This window comes from Nicotiana tabacum, chromosome 2 (assembly GCF_000715075.1).
Source record: "Nicotiana tabacum cultivar K326 chromosome 2, ASM71507v2, whole genome shotgun sequence".
Taxonomy (NCBI): Eukaryota; Viridiplantae; Streptophyta; class Magnoliopsida; order Solanales; family Solanaceae; genus Nicotiana; species Nicotiana tabacum.
In genome coordinates, this window is record NC_134081.1 from 75691190 (window position 1) to 75716426 (window position 25237).

The 25237-nt window shown below is 35.4% G+C and overlaps 2 protein-coding genes across 3 annotated transcripts; both read right to left on the reverse strand.

The window, feature by feature from the left end:
- Positions 1-2212: 2212 nt before the first annotated feature.
- Positions 2213-6836, reverse strand: LOC107770661 (uncharacterized). 2 transcript variants are annotated; one of them, XM_016589994.2, is made up of 5 exons: positions 6699-6836; positions 5009-5110; positions 4864-4908; positions 3104-3201; positions 2213-2732 (listed from the first exon to the last, which is right to left on the reverse strand). In XM_016589994.2, exons 2-5 carry the CDS (start codon positions 5060-5062, stop codon positions 2654-2656), a joined length of 276 nt encoding a protein of 91 aa, XP_016445480.1. In that variant the 5' UTR covers positions 5063-5110; positions 6699-6836; the 3' UTR covers positions 2213-2653. The 2 variants fall into 2 exon arrangements, with proteins under 2 accessions (XP_016445480.1, XP_016445481.1); XM_016589995.2 differs by having other exon boundaries at positions 6685-6823.
- A 4316-nt stretch (positions 6837-11152) lies between these two features.
- LOC107788154 (E3 ubiquitin protein ligase RIE1) lies at positions 11153-14867 on the reverse strand. Its single transcript, XM_016609808.2, has 3 exons — positions 13445-14867; positions 12185-12539; positions 11153-11717 (listed from the first exon to the last, which is right to left on the reverse strand). The coding sequence occupies exons 1-3, from the start codon at positions 13990-13992 to the stop codon at positions 11571-11573; spliced, it is 1050 nt and encodes a 349-aa protein (XP_016465294.2). The 5' UTR covers positions 13993-14867; the 3' UTR covers positions 11153-11570.
- Positions 14868-25237: the final 10370 nt, after the last annotated feature.

Genomic DNA, 25237 nt, shown 5'->3' on the forward strand with positions numbered 1-25237 from the left:
GACTCTTGGAACCACTAGCCGTCCCAAAAAGACCTTGGGAAAGCGTTTCCCTGGATTTCATCACCGGATTGCCCAAGGTCGAAGATCTCGCAACTATCTTGGTTGTGGTGGATCGATTTTCCAAGTATGCTACCTTTATAGCAGCCCCACAATATATATTAGCAGAAGATACAACTCGACTCTTCTTCTCTCATGTCGTCAAATATTGGGGCCTGCCTAAAGACATCGTTAGTGATCGCGACTCACACTTCACTAGCAACTTTTGGACCCGACTCTTTAAGTGTCTTGGGTCAAAATTGCGTCACAGCTCAAGTTTTCATTCGCAATCTGATGGCCAGATGGAGCGATTCAATGGCATGCTAGAGGAATATCTCCGACACTTTATAACCAGATCGCAGAAGAACTGGGTGAAGCTTCTGGATGCTGTTCAACTGTGTTTCAATTCACAAAAAAGCTCAAGTACCAACAAAAGTGCTTTTGAAATTGTTACAGGACAGCAACCGCTACTCCCACATGCAGTGAATCCACGAAACATGTCAAAATCTCCTTGGGCTGCTAACTTCTCAAAAGAATGGAAGCAAAATTTAGAGATAGTTCAGAGATATCTTGTCAAAGCTCAAAAGCGGATGAAGAGGCATACTGATCAGAATCGCCGCTTTGTTGAATACCAAGTGGGGGACAAAGTGATGGTCAAAATCCCAAAGCGGTACTTGTTTGCAGGGGCCCATGATCCCCGCCTATTGCAAAAATATATTGGACCCTTGTCCATTGAAAGGCGCATTAGGAAAGTTGCATACCGGGTGGATACCCCAGCTTGGTGAAAAATCCATCTCGTTTTCCATGTCAGTCTCCTGAAACCTTTTCGGGAAGATATGGAGGACCCTTCACGAAGCCAACTCACAATACCAAGTATTCGAGGCCCCAATTCAACCGGGAAAAGGCATGCTGAAGCTATTCTTGATGATCGAGTGATTCACGCATCAAGGAAAGATCACCAGGAGTTCTTGGTGAAATGGCAGGGATGTGATGCAGAGGAGAATACTTGGGATAGGGGAACAAACCTCAAAGCCTACAAGAGCCTAATTGATGATTATCTTGCAAGTAAGGCGCCGAGGACGTCGCCAACTCAGGTGGGGGAGAATTTCATGGGCGGCTTTCTAGCCATGCCCCATGACCCCTTGGACGTGCCCCATGGCGTCCTGGCAAACTTCCCAACGCCCAGCGCCACGGTCGACCCCGTGGTCTCGGCAGCTCCAAGTGACAAGCGTGCATGTGCCTTTGTCGCCCCACCGATAGCCATCACCAGCGCCCAGCCACAGGCAGATGCCAACAGCACCTCGCGCGTAGACGACGCCGTGTGTGCAGACCCTAATGCTAAAGACAAAGTTGCTGCCAACGGACTTGTTTCTACTTTGTAGAAGACTAAGTCCTTTTCATTGTAAATATAGAGTAGTTATACTGCATTTTCTTTAAGTGTGCTTTTACAACTTATTAAGGTCAAGTCATGTAACTTTGGTTTATTTTGTTTTAAGCATTATTAAGGGGGACCAAGCAATCAAACTTTCAAGCAAGCAAACAATTCTTTGTACTGGTGTATCTCCTCCCGACACCGTGTTGTTTTTTTGTAATAGCTTTCATTCAATGCACTCAAGCTTTCTTTCATTCTCAATTGCTCATGACATTGGTTTTCCCGTACGTCACTGACAATCTAGTCTAGCGTACGGAGGGGACCTCAATTGGCGGACAATAATCGCACTGACATCGATTGCTTAGCCTTATGTCGCCCTTCAAGGAACTTCAGGAAGGCGCCACGTAACAGTTATATGAATACATGAGCTGATTCAAACTTATAATTTCACCTTGGACTATTTAGATTTAGGGTGTTGTTGAATCAATTTTCTGCATGTTTTCTTTTATCATTGGATTCTTTTTGCATAAAAAATAAGAATAAATTGCTCAAGATTAACCAATTTTAGAGGGAAAATTATCAGACACTGCCACTAACTTCCTGGTTCTCGATCTGATTTTTGTTCCCCCCGAAACTAACACTCTTTGGTCGAAAGCAGAACTGCTCTACCAATTTGATACGTCTTGCCACAAAGACAGGCTTCTCCTGAATACACAATGCAGTTGTCATTGTCACCATTTGCATCGCAAAGGTTCACTCCATGATTTTCAAGGTCAATTAACTTATTTACAGAAGAAAAAATAATGCAAACAAATTCATCGCTTCAACATTTTTATTGAATTATACACTAGTATTAAAAGATTAAGGCATTTTCATCTCAAAAGTACCATAAATACTTCTCAATATTCCTGGCCAAGCTGTAGGAAAGTTGACCCTCAAAGGTGGGGGGAAAAACAGAATGAAAAAATCGAACCTCAAACTGAAAGGTGACAAGTTTACTACAGAGGGAATATGTTTTAATTATTCCAGGGCTCTAATCAATCAAGAATATGGAAAAATGTATTCGCATGATAATCAGAAATGATGCCACGTTCTTCAGATTCCCGTGAGCCTCATCACAAGCTCAACTTCTTGTAAAATTTTTAGCATGGCTGTATGGTCTGTATTAATTATGCTAATAAAACATCATGCTAATAACAAACTTTCAGTCTGGTCCTAAAAGCCAATTGCTTGGAACAGGCAAGTTCAAGAACTCTGGCTGAATTTCCGGCCAGTCATCTTCTCAGATTCATGCAACATGTGGTTTATGAGCCCCCTCGCAGCACTACAATACCAAAAGAAAGACAATGGCTTCACTAAGACCAATTCTTACAGAGATGCAATGTGAATTAAGGAAAAGAAATTTAAAATAAGTAAAAGATAAACAAAAGAAAATGCACCAAATAGGCAGAATCAGGATGTAGTGTAGGTTCTTAGGGAAGTGTACTAGAGTGTCAATGTACTTCTCTCTCTAATCTTACAGAATATTTTAGAAGAAGAGTACCAGAAAATCACAGCAGATGAGACCAAGAAAGCTAAGAATGCTTTCAATCAGAAGGTGGTTCGTGAGTGAACTCTAAAGTAAATCCTTATAAAACTCCCGCCAGTTTGGCAGACATTCATTTTATGGGAAAAACAAGGGTAGAATGAACTCACTCATCCTTCAATTTCTGAATTCTATCCGGATCAGTCTCGTGCATATGCTTTTTGAACTGCTGTCTTACCATACCAACAAGAAGCTCTGTATTATGTTGCTGCAAGTTCGCAACAGGCAACTATGTAAGTAGCTAGTTCTCAAAAGATCATCAGAAAATAAGCTATTAGGAGTAATATTTATATCTTTTTGTTGTTGCAAAAAGAAAAGGAAGGGCAACTCCAGATTTGGATAAAGCATCTCAGCAAAGGAATCCTTATCATAAGCAAGCAAAGACAATTCCAAGGGAGATAAGAATGTCAAATCATAGGGTAGCCAGCATGAGCACATGCAACCTGCATATCTTCATCGCTGAGGTCAGTAAAACACTTCTGAGCAGACATCCATGGAAGACAAAAAAGAGCTAATCTTTTCCTTTATAAATTTTTTATCTGTGATGCTGAGTCCAACCGGTAATTAGTGAATGACATGAATACAGATTTTTCTCTCCCCTTCCGACCAAGAACAGACAGAGCTGCCTTTCCTCTAGAGATGAAGAAAAATAATAAGGAAAACTCATCTTAGTAAAACAATGAAAAGTAAAAATAACGCAAACCCAGCCAGGAGACTACTGGAAGCATAAAGATAGGTGAGTTAAGCCTAGGAAAAAGCTTTAGCCACAGGAAACATCCAAGTACTCAACTCAGCCCCACTTTTCCCTTTCTTAGCTTTGAGAAAATTGGTAATCTTAAAGAAACAACCAATGGAAACATGAAGGGATATTGTAGGCTCTCCAAAAACTAAGTACCACACTCGAAACAGGCATGTTATCAAGGATGAAATAACCAGTCTCTCTTGGATAATCTAGAACAGGATTAGTCTAGCATAAGGAATCCCCCGACAACAACAAATGAATTTGGTCATGTTGGAATAACTCCATTTATCTTGTATTCAAAAAGCAAAGTACACAGAGGAGTAATGTTGGCTATTTTACCATTCAATAGTCTGGCGCCGGCTAGAATTTATATGCATTCCAATTTTCACACCGCATTTTGATATCTCCATTTAATTTAAATGACAAAATTGACTTTCTCTCTCCCTATTCCTCTCTCTTGTTTTTCCTCACCTTATCTCCTCCTCCCAGCCGCTTAGATAGAGAAGTGAGCATTCATATAGTTGACCCCAACTTGTTTGGCACTGAGGCATAGTTGTTGTTCTTGCTCCTTCTACCAAACGATAAACATCCCAACCAGCACAACCGTGACTACTCTTTGACTCCAAAAAGCTTTTAGATTATGGACATAAGTGTAGTCTTTATTGGGTTCTCTTGCTCTAATTAAAGCATGTCATCTCCACGACGATAATTGAAGTAAATGTCAAACTAGAGAATATAAATACACAGGTGAAATTCATCTCCACCAAATAAATTTGTGGAGATAAAAGGCAACTGCTTCAGAGCAAGCACATCGTCAAAACATTCCTTCCTAACCATAAACATTGAGAACAAATCGAAGGATTTAAAGAACAGCGGGTGCACCTCATTTTGTGAGTAAGGACAATGTGTTCATGGAGTTAATAACGCCTTTACAGAATCTCCACCATAGTTCACATAAACAGACTGTGCTTAATATCAACCAACTTAATCACGCATCTGAATTTTAAAGGACCACAACAAAAGACGATCAAAACTAAAAGAGTGGGCTAAAGTAAAATGAGAAATGTTTTAGACAACAACCACCACGACTGACATAATTTCAGAACAACATAAAGAAGAACAACATACCTTACTGCCAATATATTTTGCTCGTCGGAGACACTCACGATAAAGCTAAGAGACAAGAAAGAGAAATAAATGCAGCATAAATCACTTGAAAGAAATTTTAGAGGCTTTCATATAATCAAATAGCTGATCAGTAAATGGTACTAACTCGGATAGCATTGTTGGCTAGTTCAGGAGGCAATGCTGTTTGGAGAGACGGCATTGTGCAACTCGCTTCAAACTGTAGCCGGAAAAGCAGAGATAAAAGACCCTGTTTGGATGAGAGGATGAGGATCTCAATATGAATTCAAATATTGAAATCTTTGTTTTGGACACTTTAAACGTGTCAACCAATTTGCAAAACCTTAGTTTATTTTCGTGAAAAGAATATAGTTCAAGACTAACTAAAAACAACAAAGTCCCACAATAAAAATGACATTTTAAACATTTCATGATATGAACATACCAATTTCTCAAATTTCTAAATTATTTTTCCAAAGTAAGTTCTAAATTCATCCACCAAATAATTGGGGGGAGGGGGTGTGCGCAATCATCTTCAAATGGGAGCCAAGTTTATGTAGCTGCTACATCACTTTGAACATTGTTTTTTTAATAATGGTAAATATAAGGTGCAAAAGCAGTAGGAAGTACTAGTTGCCAGCAAAAATCCTACCAACAGCCATAAATTCTTCAAAACTACAAAGTAGAGCACTAAACGAATGTTGAATACACGAAAAAAGTAAAAACTAATGCTGAATGCAGAAGTCAGACAGTGATGAGTTCCAAGTAAAAAAAGACATTGTGGGTGGATTATTGGGAAGATTTTGAAATCCACCAGCCCAAGACATCCATACAAAGGACCCCATTTCAACAACGTTAATCAATCAATCAACTAAACTTCAATCCTAAAGCCGGCTATATACATTCTCTATATCCAATATTTAGAAGGTTCACCATAGTCAAGATTGTCCACCTAACATAACTCTCTTTGTTCTATTCAAGTGTTAGAATGGCTATATTTTTTAAAACTTACATAGGAACAATTGAAGGTGAACCTTGGAGCAATGATAAAATTATTTCCGTGTGACGTATAGGTCACGGGTTCGAGCCGTGGAAGCAACCACTAATACTTACATCAAGGTAGGCTGTCTACATCACACCCCTTGGGGGTGCAGCCCTTCCTCGGATCATGCATGAACGCGGGGTGCTTGTGCACCGGGCTGCCCTTTTTTTTACATAGGAACAATTAACTATTTCAACATTGAACAGAACCAAATCCAAAGAAAGCCAGAATGACTAAGATTTTAGTAGATACAATAGTGGAAGGTGAATGTGAGGAACAATAAATACATTTCTGAGAACCCAATTCTAAGCGAACACACACACGCCCCCAAAACTGGGTTATGGAGATTCATTTGATTTTAGTATTGGAAATTAGACAAGTTCTAGCAGACAATCAGATCATTTGTTTTTCTTGATGACAGAAGAGAAGAGAAGACAAGAGTGGAGAGAAAAGAAATAGAAGAAACTTATAGTGGCTTTGTTGGAAGAGAAACAACAGCGACGTGGAGTTCGCCGGATTAGAGAAGCGACAATTGGCAAGGCTCAACTTTGGACAATCTCAATTCTGAAGACTTTGGTTGGGATTTCCGACTTTGGGATGTTTATCGGTTTCTTCCAGAAAATCAGTTGAAGTTTAAATGAGATACTCCATGAATGATTTGATTACTAGAGTTTGACAATTTATAAGCTCAACCCCATGATTTGTTGCTGGACAAAAGAACCACGCACACACAAACACAAGTAGTTGAAGAAGACAATAAAATTGATCTGCCGAAATCAAACCTTAAATCAGATACCTTAGCCGAAACTTGTTCACCGTCGAGCTCCGGTTTCTGTGAAATGGAGCGGAGAAGAGAGGATGGACGCTTAATCTGAAGTTTAGGGTTCAGATCCTTCAAGTTGGACCTTGTTTAAATATGGACCTTCCTCAATATGAGTTGGCTAGGAGTAGGACCACCTTTTTGGGTCATGCGATTTTGTTTATCCTCTTTTATTATTTATTATAAAAGCAAAGAAATAGGTAGTGATAATTTTTGTTGTGAATAATAAATGTTAAATATATTCTATTACAATAATTGAATCTGTTAGTAGCTGCATTAATTTTAAAAATGAAATATTGTATTCCTTCTGGAAACTTATATTCTCGGCTAGATGTTAGGTCTAGGAGTTCCATTCACTTATGAACAGAATTTTAGCTTAAATTTACATTTGTACACTTACAATAATAATGTAAAAACTGAAATTATTTGTCTGCTCGAGAGCCATTAAGGAGGAAGTTTAAGGAAAATGAGTGGATTTTCGTCATTTATTTTTAGAATCTTGGTTTTCATGTGTCTAGAATTGCAATTTTTTCTTTAATGCTAAATTTTTATAATAAAGGTGCACTCATGAATTGGAATATAATTTGCTTTATTCTGGATATAATAACATGAATATTACTTATGCGATATTTCTCATGCTCTTCTTATAAATGTGAAGTACTTTATCATGTTTAATTTTTATTTGAATAATAAATAGCGGTAGTATCGTATGTATAATCTTTGGCACAATAATTGAATTTATTGATATCTACATTAATTGTAAAAATCAAAATTTATGTTATATTTAAACACTAATATGGTTTGTCATACGTCATAATCTAGGAGTTTTGTTTGCACACAAATAGTATTTTAGCTTACACACCCATGGTAATGCTGTCAGAGTCAAATTTATTTAACCTAAAATTCGGTTATTAAGATAAAATAATTAAATTTGTAATTGTAGTATAAAAATTAATATATTCAATTCAAAAAATAGCTAAATAATTATGATGAATATAAAATAATAAACTGAAAAGAGAAAAGGGGAAAGATATTTTATTTGATGAGCGATTGGGACTTGAGTGTTCACATTTGGGTATAGAGAATTTAAATAACTTTCAAGAGCAAAAGAAAGCAACCCAAGCGTCGGGCTTTTAAATTTGATAGGTTAGGGCGGACCGACCCGCCATCTAAATGAAATGGCCAGCCCCACCCAGCTCTCAGAGGGGTGCGGGCTAAGGCTGGCCGGCTCTTTAATTTTTTTAGAAAAAAAAATTCTTGAAATTTTTAAATATTTTTTCGTGACTTAGTCTTTTAATCATATGAACGACTTCTGTTTGTTTAGTGCGTACAAGAATCTTGAAATGTGACAAGGAATCTCGTAATTAAAATGTAGATTCTCTATATCTCTACCTTTTCTTTTTTAATGTTACATGAATATTTTTTTAATACTTTTTTTCACTTTCCTCATGTTTAGGGATTTTGGTCCAAAATACTTGAAGCTTCCTCACTTTCACATCTGCCTCATGTGATACGTCATTGAACTTGCACTTTATGTACTATATTTTAGGTCTGCTCAATCCGAAACCTTTAGACTATAGGGTCCGTCTCTCAACCTCTAGTTCGCTAACTCCCCCGTATGTCTCACCAATCTATACTATATCATCAGCAAATAATATACACCATTATACCTCCCCTTGAATATGTTTGTCAATCCATCAATCACCAAGGCAAATAAATACGGGCTAAGAGCTGATCTCTGGTGGCTGGTGCAATCCCATCTCGACTGGGAAGTGTTTCGAGTCTCCTATCATTGTTCTCACTCGGATCTTGACTCCAGCATACATGTTCTGAATTGCTCGATAGAAAATAAAAACTTCTCTGCTGCTATTGGTAGAAGTTCATATTTTAGGTTATATACTTTTAAGGCGGAATACATATAGCTCCTTAAACTTATCCAATATTTTCAGTTAGCTACTTCGAGTAAGGCTTGTACCTATTAGCTACTCCGGTTACCGTCAGTAAAAATTATATAGTGCGTGTATTACACGCACGTTGACATGGCAGAAATTAACAAATGAAAAAAAAGACACATTTCTTCTGTCTTAAGTTAATAAGAAAAACATTTCCAACAAAAAAAAAATAGAAAATATTTGGTTAAAAAACGAAAGCCCCTCCCCAACCGTCGTCGGCAAGCCTCTTCCCCCATTTTCGTTCATCTTACCTCCGCCACCCTACCCACCCCTTTCTTCACCCGTCATCTTCTTCCTACTCCCTTTCTTATTCTCTGTTAGAGAACCCCTCCCATCTTCTTCCCCTCCACTCCCCCCCCCCCCTTTGTTTTTGTTCTATTTCAAAACTCACCTCCACAATAATAATAGCAGCGTGGGACGCATGGCAGAGGAGTGGTGGTATGTGATTTTTTCTATTTCGAAACTAACCTACATTAGAAGTAGCAGCCATGGTTATGGCTCTAAGTCTGAAGATGAAGGAGAAATGTAACTCACAAGAAGACACACTTTAGTGGTTTTGGTTTTTTTATCTTTAATTTCATAAGAACAAAATCTTATTATCTTCCTTCAATGAAAGACACAGTTTTTTGGAAAAACTTGATGAATCTTTCTTAATTTCGGTAGATTTAAATTTCAGAATAGTGATTTCTTTTGCTTTTATTAGCATTTTTATCTTATTTTTCCCGTAAATTTGTTGACAAATACTGGCAATCTTAATTAGAAGCACTATATAATCGAAGATGACAGAAGATTAAAAAAATGATGGCAGGATTTTGTTGGGGGCGACGGTGGCGGAGCACTGCAAGAGGGTGTTTATGGTGGTTTTAATAAAAATGGATTTTTTACTTTAAAAAAAAAAAAAAATTGGAAATTTGACCTTCTCCCGCACTTAAGAGAAGTGGTACACACGTTTTTTGGCAGGTCAACCGTTTGTATTTGATAGACACACATTGTGATTGAAGTAGCTAATAGGTACATGTATCACTTGAGGTAGCTAAGTAAAAATAGTGTACAAGCTTAAGGAGTTGTATGTGTATTCAGCCTACTTTTAACAAAAATTAGTTTGGGGTTTAAGTCCTCAAATATACAATGTTATTTCTTAAAATAAAAAAAACACTTCTTTTAAATTTTGGAAAAAGTTTCAAATATAAATGAGGCCTACCTAAGTTATTACACTGTATTTCCGCGATAGGAAAATGGAAATTTCAGTCGCCAAAAACCGAACAACTCAGAAACCATATATGGATTATGGAGTTATTTATAGTATCCCAAATTGGTAACGGAAGAATGCAATAATACAGAACGTACCCAACAGTACAAACAAAGGTATCAAAACCAGAAAAGTTAACACAAAGAAAATGTACATTAATGTATTGATCCAACATTATTTTGCTTTATATTTTGCAAAACACTACTTTACTTGCACCACGTGTTAATTAATATCTGATTATATCAACTTACTATAGTTTTTTTTTTTATAATGTAATCGTATATATTAATTAACTATGACTAAGTGAGATAAATTTATATGCAAAACACATATCATGCATGTTAGAATAGTTTGTACATATGTGGGAGTTCCACATCAATGGCCACAAGCCATTTTGTTGGCGTTATAAAGCTAAGCCCACTAAGTCTAATAAAATGAAAAACTGACATATGTGTATATTATTTTTATTTGTTTGAACAGTTTTTTTTATTTAAAATTTGAATTTAATATTTAAATATTGAATTAACAGAAAAGTTGTGACTTCGTACAAGGAACAATTTTTCAGGAAAAATCTCCCTTTCCTCTCTATAAATTTGAAAACATCCCAAAAGTAGCATATTCAATTTGCACGTATATTTTCAGGCTTTGTTACATTGTATCTGATAGAGAATTACTTGTATTCCCTAGAATATAACTCTCGAAAAATAGTGATCTTTCAAGCCTCAAAGCCTTAATTTCTCTGTTAATTACCTACAATTTCTAATAATGCATACATTAATTTGGCTTAAATTCGATGTGAATGAATATATCTTTCGTTAAGTCTGCAAGACGTGAAGTAACATGATTGATATCTTATTAAGGATCCAGTCTAAGAATAAAACAACTATAAGTGGTCCCTCCAATTTTATTTCTCAACTTAACATGGACAGATAAATCTAAGCGGTCTCAATATCACTGTAGATTTAGTAAATAAATGTTGGATTGAATCACCTAAAATAGCATAAGTCTCTGGGGAGATATACGTTTGAGTGATTTTTTACATGGTTTATCAAGCACAATCAGATATCTGATTGTTGGGTTGAATCACCTCAAATAATGTAAGTTGCATGAGAAGAAACACGTTAGTTGAATTTTTAGTAGGATTTAATTGAAAAACCTATTGACCTTAGGGTGAGAGAATCTCAATTTATTAAACATAGTCATTGTTTAATCAACACAAGCACAACTAATTCCAAATCGACAAAACTGACTAATTTCCATTTTGCTTTAAGAAGCCTCCACTAAGCTTTCGAATTTTACATCATAAAATAGTACTGGTAGTCAATACAGAAAGAGATGCACAATGATATTGCATATTGGGGAGAGTTAAATAATATTTCCCCAAAAAAGGAAACAACTATTTCGCCATAGACTTCTCTTGATTCCTCTCAATACTCACGCCAAGAAGCATAGTCACTGGTGAACTATAATTTACAATAACTTTTTGCTCACTCTAGTAACTATATTTTACATACAATTTATGTTGACTTTTTCTTCAAAAGTTGTGCAAAAAATTTAAGAAAGACATTAAAAAACCAGGAAATTAAATGTGGATGTGGGAGTAAACAAATGAAGTATCAGTGTTATCATGAGCTTTTCTTGCAATTTTTACCTCTCTAATTCTTGTTTACAGAGAGGACAACAAGATATAATTCTGAGCCATTGATCCACACATTTGAGATGGAATATATGAGAACAAGGCAACTCTCTCATCTCTTCTTTGTCTCTGTACTTGGCCAAACAGATACAACATTCCTGTTATCCCACAAACTTGTTAGGCTTTGAGGAATGATGTACAAATTTCCTTGCTATTTTGTTTTCTTTTCTAAGGGTGTATTTGGTACAACGAAAGTCCGAAAAATGTTTTCTATAAAATAATTCATTTCTAGTGTTTGGTAGCCAGAATATATTTTTTTAGAGGGAAAATTGTCTTCCAAATTTATTTTGCTTCATAATTATGTCAACTCTTAACTTCAAATCACGGCCTTAATTAATACTTCGACATTATTATCAATCTTTAGTATTAAAAAAATTTCATTAAAACACTCTCTGGTTTGCTAATATTATTACCCGTCTTTAATAAATATTCTTTCTTAGAAAATATTGCCACTCTTCAACCAAACACCTAAAAATATTTTTAAGCGTTAAGTATTTCTAATCCTTTCTTTACAATTTGTTTCATCTCTAATTCTAGGTGTTTAATAAGGAAACAGATCACTTACAGCATTTTCACTCTGAAACTCTTCTTTATTTCTAATTTCCTTGTATTTCCAGCTTGGTAGATTGGAGAGTTGTTCATCAGATGCGCCTCGATCGACCGATCCCATGTTCATGTTATAGCCAAGAAGACTACTCAAAAGTGGCACACAACAGCATAACAATACAAACAATATGAAGGGGAAAGAGTAAGTGACAGCATTCCAAGCTAGCAGTGAGATGCAGAGCACATGAAGTTTAGGAGCACGATGGAATGATCCAAAGCGTGAATCAAACACCCAAACATTCCCCATCACAAACCATATGGCGAAGAACAATTCTATACAAGTCCGACATCTCTCCAGCAGAGGCGGCAAGGCCCTGGAAAAAGAATTGTATACTATCATATCATCTAAAAGATTGAAAATGAAATTAGTAATCTTGATAAATTACCTCTTACAACAGATTACAATATAACGATAGTATAACACTTTTTACATTGTTAAGTTAAATCGTAGGAAGAGTTATCATTTATTCTATAACATCTCTGTATTCTATGCAAATTCTTGAAAATGCATTCTTTAGGGGTAAAATGAAGTAAGTAGCCTCTATTAGTTTAATGATGCAGCTGAAGTCTAGTTTATACACAAAAGAATAAGTTCTTAATAGCCACATTTTTTAACGAAGGAGAAAGAAACAATTTGAGATAATTGGTTCTTGTAGACAATTTTTAAATCCTCTCTTGCCACCAGCCGAACCACATGACTCAAAACAACAGAAACAAGAAATGCAACGTGGTCAAAATTCAAATGGTGTTACTAGAATACGCCTTATTTATATTTTAGAAGACGACCTTGTGAGACTAAAAGAAAAGGAACCTTAAGTTTGCAGTTCAAACGAGGATTACGTTATTAAAATTGGAGTCAAGTATATTTAAAAAGTGAAGAAGTATTGCGCTATTGACAGAGTAATTGTTCATTTGTTTAGCACGTGTTGAAAAATCCAAAATTGAGAGCTTTCAATCTCTTTATGCATGTTAACACAAAAAAACAGCATCCATGGCATCCGTTTTTTTTAAAGTTTTGCACACCTCCTAAGGAAACAAAATAAGTCTTAATCATAAGATTGTTTGTCTCTATTACTCTTTAATCGTCTCCCTTTTTTACTACTTCACTAATTGGAATGAGTGTGCATCTGAAAAATAAAAGTAATGAAATGTCAACTATATTGAAAGAGATTCATTTTGCCAAAACTACTAATATTTTGGACAGGGTGAAGTATATTACCTTAATTCATCATGGTTTATTTGCTGCTCAATATCAGAGGTGGCAGAGTCATCTCTTTGCCTGACATATAATGCCCAGTAGCGCCAATAAAGCAGAATCAGACTAAGTACACATCCAAAAGAATATCCAAATACCCAAATCCTCATTGGCCAAACTGGCCTTTCCTCCTTTGAAATAGCCAGTGTGTATGCTGTGATAATTATCTGAACACTTAAAGCTATGCACTCCATCATCATCCAAGTCACAGAATTAAAAGGATTTGCACCAAGTTCTGATCTTGAACCATTTTGGTAATGAAACACCCTTCTTAAGAAACTGAAACACCTTGATCTTGATATTCTAATAGCCATTCTTATTAAGAATGAAGAAAAGGGTGTCCTTGCTGAGGACATGTTTCTAACATTAACATCCATTGTTTCTTCCACAACTTCAGTTGCAATTGGCGGGACAGGAACAACAACTCTAGAACTACATAACGAGTCTGTTGTAATGAAGTAACGACTATTCATTGGGAATGATGACTCTCCACCGGGAGGCGTATGTAGCATATAATCAATAGATTCAACTAAAACCAGTATTTTCAATATGAAATATAGATATATAGTACAAAAAAAGTGTAATGGGTTCGGTGATAAGAACCAAAATATTGAACGAATCAAATTTAAATGCCGGAGCCGACTCTGGACACTGCTTAGCTAAACATACATGTACCTTAGCCAGGAGGTGTATTTAACAAATTTGTCAACAAGGAGAAATTTCCAAGAACTTTCAAATTCTTACTGCTATCAAGTAATATATCATCAGTAATAATACCATACAGCATGTGGGAGGAGAGACGATGATTAATGAAGAATTTTTCAAAGAAAATTCCCTGCTAGCATGTCACTGCAAAAATTTCCCAAATTGAACCTATTACATAATCCAAGTATCAATCTTGAAAAATAGTTTTGCTCATCTTAACTAATCTTGCATAGCATATGATGCCAAATTTCAAGAATCTCTAAAAAAGAGAAGAAGATGGATAAGAATAGAGAACAGAGGAATGGAAGTAGGAATAAAAAGGGAGGAAATAAGAAGAGAAAGAGGTTATGGGGTTGAACAAACATGACAGAGGAAGGTGAAGTTTGGGTTCAGATGGTGACCAATAATCAAACAGCCCCTTTTGCTTTGATTTCAAGTGAATTTTTTTAAAAAGGGTGAGGAACTATAACCGTTGGCCTAACTTCCTCAGACGTTTTAGGCTTTATTTTTTTCGTTTTGTTTATTGAGGAAGCAAAGTATGGAAGCTCAAAGCAGTGTGGGGTTCTTGAAATGCACATTTACTCTTTGAGTCGTTTTGTATGTGGATTAGAATTAGAACATCAGCAAAGAGTATTCTAATTTTTCCCTGATGTTAACGTTGAGTCAATCCCATTTTTGATACAAATGTTAACTTATTATTCGGACAGCTATGTAATTAAGAATTTGAATTTCTGGCGGGTACAGTAGCTAATCGCCTGCTGAGGTTATCAGTTGGCCACCTAATCAAACCCAGTAGCAAAAGCAACTTCGTATTGAACTCATTACACAATAAAAATTCCTATAAATAAAATATATATATATCTAAATTTCTTATTGAAATTATTAATTTCAATTGAACCCGTAATCAGCTAGCTATATCCGACCCTGCGTCTTCCTGCCAACTTGCCAAGAGAACATGCGGTTTAATATCTTTGGTCAGCCACTGTCAGGGCTGGTGCCTTGATTTTGTGCAAAGAATACTATAGGGCTTAATACTTGATTGCGACATTTTCTTTTGATTTTCTTCTAAGGTTCTATACCTAGTTATTTTTGTATTTTGGATTTTAGGAAATCATTTTTATATATGCACACACAAGTATCCATTTAATACTATTTAATTGTTTTTAAAACACGTTAAATAAGAAAACCAACTGTAACATCCTAATGTGCTCTCCCTCTAAGTTTTTCTTTTTCTTTTTTCTTGTCAATCAAATGAATTTCATGTATTATGTATAGTCCAACTCGGCTGGCGGCTGTTAATCTGAGACGTGGGACAAAAAGCTAATATAATGTTGATATTTCGTGTGTTACGTATTTATGTATATCATTTACTTTTTGACATTCACATTGTTAATAATCTGTATTCGAAAAGTACATTTTGAAAATAGAAACTAAGTAAAACAAGAAATAAACAAGAAAACAGAAATTAATCCGCGCCACTGGATTCAAACTATTTTCTTAAGTAACTTAATCCCCTCCTAATATCCGAGGTTTAGGATTATTTCCTCAAGATAGAACGAATTACCCTCACTAGTGTAGCATAAATGTGTCAAACGGGCTGGGCTGGCACGGTTCCAGACCGGCCCTGACCAGTTTTAGACCGGACCGGACCGGTAGTAAGGGGGCCAGGCAGGGCTGGGTTGGGACGGGGACTGGCCTGTGCCGGTAGATTTTTGGTACTGATTAACCGGACCGGTATGACCCGTTATTGTAACGACCCGGCCGGTCGTTTTAAGTATTATAACCTCGTTTTCCCATTTACGGCTCAATTTATTCTTTACATTTGTTATGTGACTTGCCGGGGATAATTGGTTCGAGTCTAGTGAGGTTTTTGAATGATTTGGAACACTTAGTTCCAAGGTTTCGAAATTTAGTTAAAAATGTTGACCAGATGTTGACGTATGTGTAGTGACCCGGAGAATTTTTACCAAGGAAAATTAAGGTTTTGTGGTGTCGAGGTAGATCAATTAGTACAAAGGCTCGGACTTTTTGGGTTGAACAATGCACCAGGAAGTAAAGGAAAATTTTTGACAGAAAAATGCGTTTCTGCAGTCCATTATGCGACCGCATAATCACTCCGCGGGCCGCATAATGGCCGCAAAAGTGAGGTAGAAGAGGGCCAGTTTGGATGAAATTTGCGGTCGACTATGCGACCGCATAACTGTTCTGCGGTCACTATGCGACCGCAAAACAGGTATGCGGGCCGCATAGTGAACGCATACACAAGCAGATGTTTGCCAGTTTTGGACACCGATTATGCGACCAATATGTGGTCCGCATAACCATTATGCGGTCGCATATGCGACCGCAGAATCCGCTCCGGAGCTTCATTTTTCTGATTTTATAAACCCGACCCCATTCTTATAAAACACTATTGGGGGTCATTTTGAAGAGTTTCATCTGGTATTTTAGAGAGAGGTGAGAGCATTTTAGAGAGAGAAAGTGAAGACTTAGTCATTTATCCATCAATTTCTTGTTCAAGGTTTGAAGATTTCACAAGGATCTTGCTAGGGCTTCAAAGAGGTAAGAATTTCTTTCCTCAATTCTTCAATTTCGGGTTTGGAGTAAAGAAGGGTGATTTATAATATGATTCTTGGGTGTAAGAGTATTATGTATACATACCAATAAGGTTATGGAAAGATTGTTAGGTTCAAATGGGTAAAGATTGGGTTGAAAATGATAGAAATCTTCATAAACTTTAATTGAAGATTTGAGGCTCGAGTTGATGTCGAATTTTGGTGAAATTTGTATGGTTGGACTCGTAGTTGGATGTGCGTTCATATTCTATAACTTTTGTCGGGTTCCGAGATGTGGGGCCCACAAGCAATTTTGAGTTAATTTCGAAATTTTCGTTAAAATGTTGATTTCGTTAATTAGATGAGTCTATTATTGTTGTATTTATGATATGTAATTTCTTTTGGCTAGATTTGGGCCATTCGGAGCCGGATACTCTTGGAAAAAGCATTGTGACCGATTGATTGAGCTTGATTCAAGGTAAGTGGCTTGTCTAACTTTGCGTGGGGGAAATTCCCTTAAGATTTGGAACTATTGTGCTATGTGAGCGTTGTGTACGTGAGGTGACGAGTACGTACACGGGCTAGTTGTGGTAAAACCCGATTTTCTTGCCGAGCAGCAACATGTTTTCCTGTTATTTTGAGTTATACCATTTTAATGAACACTAATCTATTTTCATTCTTAATTGAGTTATTCCAATATGTGTAGCTATCATGTTTAATCTAATACAACATGTCTACGTGTCTTAATTGTTTATGTGACTTATGTGCAGCATGCTTAGTGAATTTCCTGCTTCTTCCCTGACTGGTACTTAGTCTAAATTGTAAGAATTTCATGATGTAGTTGTATTTCTATTACTCGCGCTGCATATTTACTTTGGGACTACGGAACGGTATTCCGGGAGATTCCCCTGCACATTTACTTTGGGACTACGAAACGGTATTCCGGGAGATTCCCCTGCACATTTACTTTAGGACTACAGAACGGTATTCCGGGAGATCCCCCTGCACATTTACTTTGGGACTACGGAACGGTATTTCGGGAGATCCCCCTGCACATTTACTTTGGGACTACAGAACGGTATTTCGGGAGATCCCCCTGCTCATTTACGTTTGGGACTACGAGACAGTATCTCGGGAGATCCCCTGTTGTGTTTCTGTGTACTGAGCTGTTACCTTATATGATTCCATTGTTGTTAAATTTCAACCTTTATTTTATTGCGGTATTTCACTCTATAGTATTTTATTATATATTTTACCAGTAGGGCCCTGACCTGACCTCGTCACTACTCGACCGAGGTTAGGCTTGGCACTTACTGGGTACCGATTGTGGTGTACTCATGCTACTCTCTGCACATGTTTTTTTCGTGTGCATATCCATATGTACCTTATCAGCCGCACTATCAGTGAGCCGGGACAACTTTGGAGACTTCAAGGTATATCTGCCTCGTCCGCAGACCTCTGAGTCCCCTTCTACTCTTTTTCATGTCCATTATCTTCTGTATTTTTCCTTGTTAAACTCTGATGTATAGAGACACTAGATTTTTTCCTTCTGTAGTTTGTGATTCACGATATTCCGGGTTTTGCGGATTTGCTGTGTATTTTTGAACGGTTAAGTGTTAAAATTATGTTTTCATTTCATTATTCCGCAAATGTTAGGTTTACCTAGTCGTAGAGACTAGGTGCCGTCACGACATTATACGGAGGGGAAATTTGGGTCGTGACAAGTTGGTATGTCACGACCCAATTTCCCCTCCGTGTGACGTCGTGACTGCACCTAGTCTCTACAACTAGGTAAGCCTAACACTTTGCGGAATAATGAAATAAAAATATAAATTTAACTAACTATTCAAAAATACACAATAATTTCCAAAACCCGGAATATCGTGAATCACAAACTACAGAAGGAAAAGTCTAGTGTCTCTATACATCAGAATCTAACAAGGAAGATATAGAAAATAATGGATATGAGAATGTTATAAATACCCCCCCCCCCCCTTCTTCTTCATTTCTTCACTCATCTCTCATTTCTCAAACCCAAATTCTCAATTCAAGTTAAATCATGCCCCGTACTTCTAGAGTGCGCTCATATGTTTGGGAACACTTTGAGGTGGTAGAAGAAAATGAAAAAGTTCACAAAGTAAAGTGCAAGAACTGTGGTCGAGTCTTAAATGTTCGTCAAAAGTGGGAGGACAGAGGTTGTTTAATGAGGCATATGAAGAGTTGTCTTGAGCGTCCTTCAGAAATTCGTATTTAAGTTGATTTGAGACAATTTGTGTTATTTTAAAATTATTAGACTTTTTTAAACTTAATGTTTTAGTTTGTTAGATTAATTTGAAGTATTATTATGCAATGAAATTTTGAAATGAAATTATGAAAGTTTTTGAAATTTGATCCTTACATATCAAGTTATCAACACTCCAGTACCAGACTTATACTATAAGCTATTATTATTTTTTATGTTTATTGTATTATCTTAAATTCGTAATGAATTTTTCAAATATAAGGCTTTTTAAGCCTTTGAAATTTATTCAAACATTCTTTTTATACGTTAGTTTTTAGTGTTTTACCTTTTTACTTTATCTTAATATAAATTACTATTGTTATACAAAATAATAAAAAAAATTAAATAAGCCCGGCCTGGCACATTAGGCCCAGAACCGTTCCGGTTAAATTTTGCACCGGGGATGCCCGGAACCGGTAAACCCCGTAAAATATAAACGGAAACCGGCCCAATAACGAAACCGTCTGATTCCCTTTTCCTCTACCCCCAACCGGCTCGGTCGGCCCCGTGACACCTATAGTGTAGCGGTACTTCAAACTCCAATGACCAATTGCACTTACTTTTATTTACTTTTTGTTAAAAAATAATGCAAAAGGAAGAAGAAAGTTCGTAATTTTCGTGAGAAAAATATGAGGGAATGACTAGATATTTATAACCAACAGGGTGGGTTCAAACGAAGAGGTACAACCCTTTCAGGTGATCTTTCGCGTAAAACGGCTATTACGAAAATAGTTATTTACGCAAAATAAAAAGGGCAAATTATAAAACGGGAGGAAAAATTAAATTATCATTACGAAAATAATATTAATATTAACAAATAAATTTGATCCCATTAAATCTCTTTTTCTCCTTCAATATAAAACAATGTTCCTTTGTAAAGGATAAAAATTTAAATTTTATTTTATTTCCATTTCCCAATCATACCATTTTTTAGCCAAAAACCCAACGTCACTTTCATCACAAGAATAGTTTTATGCGTCATTTTGGTTCCAAACTCACCATAATTGGTAGCGAAGGCGTAACTAGAATCAAGATTATTTAGAGATATATAAAGATGTTGATCATGTAACCAAAGCTTCTTGTGTCATCGGCATCAGTAGAGATGGGTTGTCGGCCTCACCGGTTATAGGGTTACATGCAGGGGCGGACACACATTCAACGAAATGGTGTCACGCGATACCGCTTCGTCGGAAAATTATATTAAATATATATGTTATTATTGTGAGAAAACGAATACCTAGAAGAAAATGATACCACTTGACACAGATTGTCTCCTGACGCGTTGGTTATGTGTCTGATTTTGCTTATGACTCAAAAAAAATAATTGACTAAAACTATTTATTATCTAGAAGTATGATAATTACAGCTATTTATTTTCGCTCTTCTATAAATTTCGACACAACTTACAAAATTTTTTGTGTACGACCGGTTGCATGGCTCTCCAAACTAATAGTAGCAACTAAAGAACAAAGACAGCCATAAAAATCAAGAAATCGTGGTCCTCTACAATCTATTTAGATATTTGTCCCATTCAATATATCTGTCAAATGCTTCACTTATCAACTGCTGAAGCATTCCACTTTATTTTGTTTGATGAGTGAATAAAGTTAAACATGATTGGAGCATAAAACACGAGAGTTGTGAGTTCGACCAATGGCAGGTTTTCAAGCTAGTGGCGTATGTTTCACAAACAGACACCGATTTGTTTAATTTTGAATTCTTTTAATCAAACGTCATTAAAAATGGTTTTAAATTTTTTGCAAACTGATCATCCACTTCGAATATGTTTTTAATTTTTGCAAAAATTGAAAATAAAATTTCCCCAATAGTGTTTAGTTGGATAATTCTTTGCAAAAATAATATATCAACTTTTTTTCCAACAGTTCCTAAATTAAAACAATGAATTTATACAAACACGTCGGGAAACAACATAACGATAAGTTTGATCCTAACCTTCCAATTGTTATTTCAACAAAAGCTAGCCACTCGAATCTCGGTTATCATAGTTTCTGTATGATTTTGTATTATTTGTGATAAGAAAACGGATTTAACTCAATCCCAAAGATTACTTTAGGAAGTGCTGATTGTTTAAGATTATTCAAAGAAATCATTTCTTTCTTCCACAACCGATGTGGAATTCAACATACTAAATATGAATTATAAAAGGATATTGCGTCCATCTAAGTGGCATGTCCAACTAGGTTTGCCTCAAGTCAATTGACTTTGTTGAAGAGTGAATTAAACATATGTCCTAACAAATTAAAGTTATTAGTTTAAAAATTGTACGAAGATACAATAAGACGCAAACTTTTGCATTAAATATTTCTAATATATTGATTACAACGAAATTTAACTCTTCCCTAATAAAATAAGACATTATATTTAGGACACTATTTATTCTGCTTGTGTCAAAATCCTGCTCGCGGTTTTTGGGTAACAAAAAACTATAGGGATCAATGATCATAATGGCAAGCGGGTCTTCTAATAATAATAACTATACATAATGGGTGCTCTTTCGTACATGTGAAATGATTCTTTGATAAAAATAGGATAATTGTCAACTTTGTGTATAAAAGCAGGATAATTGTCAACTTTGTGTATATAATAGGTATTTAGTACAATCAAACTTATTTTTCACATGTTGCGAGAGATGTTGGAATTTTACTGCCTTCCTTAATTTTTAACTAGTTTTCTTTTGTTGCTTTGTCCCTCTTTCAAAAAAGAAAAAAATATTTTTTTATGAAACAAGCCAAAGCGATTAAGGGTATGTTTGGAAAACCACCTGGCAATTAGAATTGGTGTAATTATTAGGGTAATAATTACACAGCCTAGTAATTACACTATATAGTATTTACAACGACTTATTTGTGTGTCATAACGTAATTACAGTGTAATTACAAGCGTACTGTTTGGTTGCATAAGTATAATTACATAGTTAGATTAAATTTTAAATGAAGTAATTATTAAAACTTAATAATAAATATATGCTTATAAATGATATTAGATTTGGTATTTAAGATGCATATTTTTTTCTTGAATATACATTAATTAGTAATTATATATTTATAACTAATATTGTAAAAATAATTGATATATATTTTAAATTAATAATATTTAATTTAACTAATTATAAAAAAATATTTTGTAAGAACATCTGGAATGCATGTTTGATAAAATAAATTAAAATTATAAATATAATTTCATAACTTTATTCAAATATTTGACAAAGCTAACTTATCAATTCTAACTAAAAAATGAACAACATGCCATATGAAATAACAAGCCAATACTACTAAAACAAGTAAATTAGAACATAAATATAACATAATTTCAAAATAAAAATAAATAAATTGTTTAACATATTTCAAATTCCAACATAATAAAAATAAGTTACAATACAACTTAAGATTATGAAACATAATAAGTTTATAACCTCACTCAATAACGAAATTGTACTTTATGACATTGCTCATCATATGTCAAGTTTGTTAATGACTCATTATTTCTAATATTAGGAGGTATAATTTCAAAAACTAAAATAATAACGCAGTTACACTAAATGAAGAAAATAAAACAAATAAGAAATAAAATATACGAACAATTACATGAAATCACAAGAAGTAAGGTAGAGAAATAAAAGATAAATAATGAAATTAAAAAGTAAAAATAAAATTAAAAAATTAAAATAATGGAAACAAAAAATTATAAAGAAATAAATTAAAATAAAAACAAAAAAGAAAGAAATTAAAAAGTAACCTTGTAACTACACAGTGTAATTACCACCAATTCTCACCTCCCCTTAAGAATTTGAGAGTGTAATTACACTTCTCCAATTACACTCAATTCCATGATGGCCAAGTAATTACTTGACCAGACAAACATATCAAACTGTATAATTACACTCAATTACACCCAAATCCAATTCCTAGGTGATTTTTCAAAGGGATTTTTACCTTCTTATACACTATTTAAAACTTTATTAACCTCCCTACTCAAGTTTCAATTTAATTACAGAGGCATATATAATTTACCAATTATATACATTTTAGGAATTTAATGAGAATCAATTAACTCCTATAATCTCTCGATTTCTTATACATTTTATTAGGGAATGTACTACATAATTTAGTTGGTTTTATTGGTTATTATTTGCTCTATTTTGTAGATGTTAGCTTCATTTTCTGTAAAAACAAATTGTATATGTTATGTCTAGTTGTTACTTTCTTATTTTTTGCTCTAAACATAATTTTATCAGTGCATTTGTAGCTTCAATGTAATCAGTTGTTATATATGTTTACTAATTTTGTTACTTACATGTATGCAATGTATTTATGTCTTTCTGACTGTAGATAAATTGTAGTAGAATTATATTTATTTTGTTTTTTGGTCTTCAAACAAGTTTTATTAACTTACTGTTTCTTTTGGTGCAGAATCGAACATTTATAGCCTATTACTCAAAATTATTTTGTTAGGGGATGTACTACTTGATTTAGTTGGTTTTATTGGTTATTAGTTGCTCTATTTGTAGATGTTAGTTTCATTTTCTGTAAACAAATTGTATATATTATGTCTTGTTGTTACTTCCTCATTTCTTGCTCTAAACATAATTTGTAACTTTAATGTAGTCAGTTGTTATATATGTTTACTAATTTTGTAACTTACTTATATGCAATGAATTTTTGTCTTTCTGATTGTAGCCAAATTGCAGTAGAAATGTATTTATTTTATTTTTTGGTCTTCAAACAAGTTTTATTAACTTATTGTTTCTTTTGGTGCAGAATCACACATTTTTTGCACCACATGATGTTGATTATGTCATCACTAAGTTTCAGACATTATCCGACCCTATTGTTCCTGGCCAAATCAAGGTGTTATTATCTGAAAATGGGTTAAAATTATTTAAGAAGACATGTTTTGGGCATTTTCTTTCCCTGCCCAAAATATATATCCAAAATCAAGCAATTCACCTTCTCATGAAGCATGAATTGGACGCATCCGATTCTGATTTTTTTACATCAAAGATAAAGGGTGAGAGGCTGAATGTAACGACCCGGCCGGTTGTTTAGAGCTCTAGCGCATCATTCGGCGATTTGAGGCCATGAGTAGCTTCACTTCAGATATTATGACTTGTACGTGTGGTCGGAATTGAAATTCGGAAAATTCGGAGTTGATTTGGAGAGAAAATTCTAATTTCAGAATCTTTAAGTTGGAAGAGTTGGCTAAGGGTTGATTTTTGAGTAAACGAACTCGGAATCGGGATTTGAAGGCTCCAACAGGTTCGTATGATGATTTTGAACTTGAGCGTATGTCCGGATCGGGTTTTGGATGACCCGAGAGCATTTCGGCGCCTATTGTGAAAAGTTGGCATTTGGAAGAATTTCATAAATTTGGGTCGAAGTGCATTTCAATGTTATTGATGTCCGTTTGGGATTCCGAGTTTGGGAATAACTTCGTATGATGATTCTGGCCTTAGGGGCGCATCCGAAAGTGGATTGGAAGGTCCGTAGGTCATTTTGGGGTCATTTCGCGAAATTTGCGAATTTAAAGGTTTATGAGAAATTTTGACCGGGAGTGAACTTTTTGATATCGGGGTCGGATTTCGATTCCAGAAGTTGGAGTGGGCCCGTAATATCAATTATGACTTGTGTGCAAAATTTGAGGACAATGAGACATGATTTGATATGTTTCGGCATCGAATGTAGAAGTTTGAAGTTCTAAAGTTCATTAAGCTTGAATTGGGATGCGATTCATGGTTTTGGCATTGTTTGATGTGATTTGAGGCCTCGAGAAAGTTTGTGTCATGTTTTGGAACGTGTTGGTATATTAGGTTGAGGTCACGAGGGTCTCAGGTGGATTCCAGATGGTTAACGGATCAAATTTTGGACTAAAGGAATGATGAGGCAGTTGGTATCTGGTGTAACCGCACCTGCGAGGTTTTGGGCATAGAAGCGGAATTGGCTGGGGAAGGCTGGGACCGCAGACGTGATCAAGTTCCACAGAAGCAGGACTATACCTGCGCACAAAGAGCCGCAGAAGCGTGGGCGCAGATGCGCATGAGGGCCGCAGAAGCGGCCAATGACCTTGGCTTGGTTCCTCGTAGGTGCGAGACTTGGAGCCGTAGAAGCGGTTGTCGTAGAAGCGACCTTTGCACCACAGAAGCGGAATTCGTGCTGGGCGGTGAGGTTTCTTTAAAACAGGGTTTAGGCCCATTTTCTT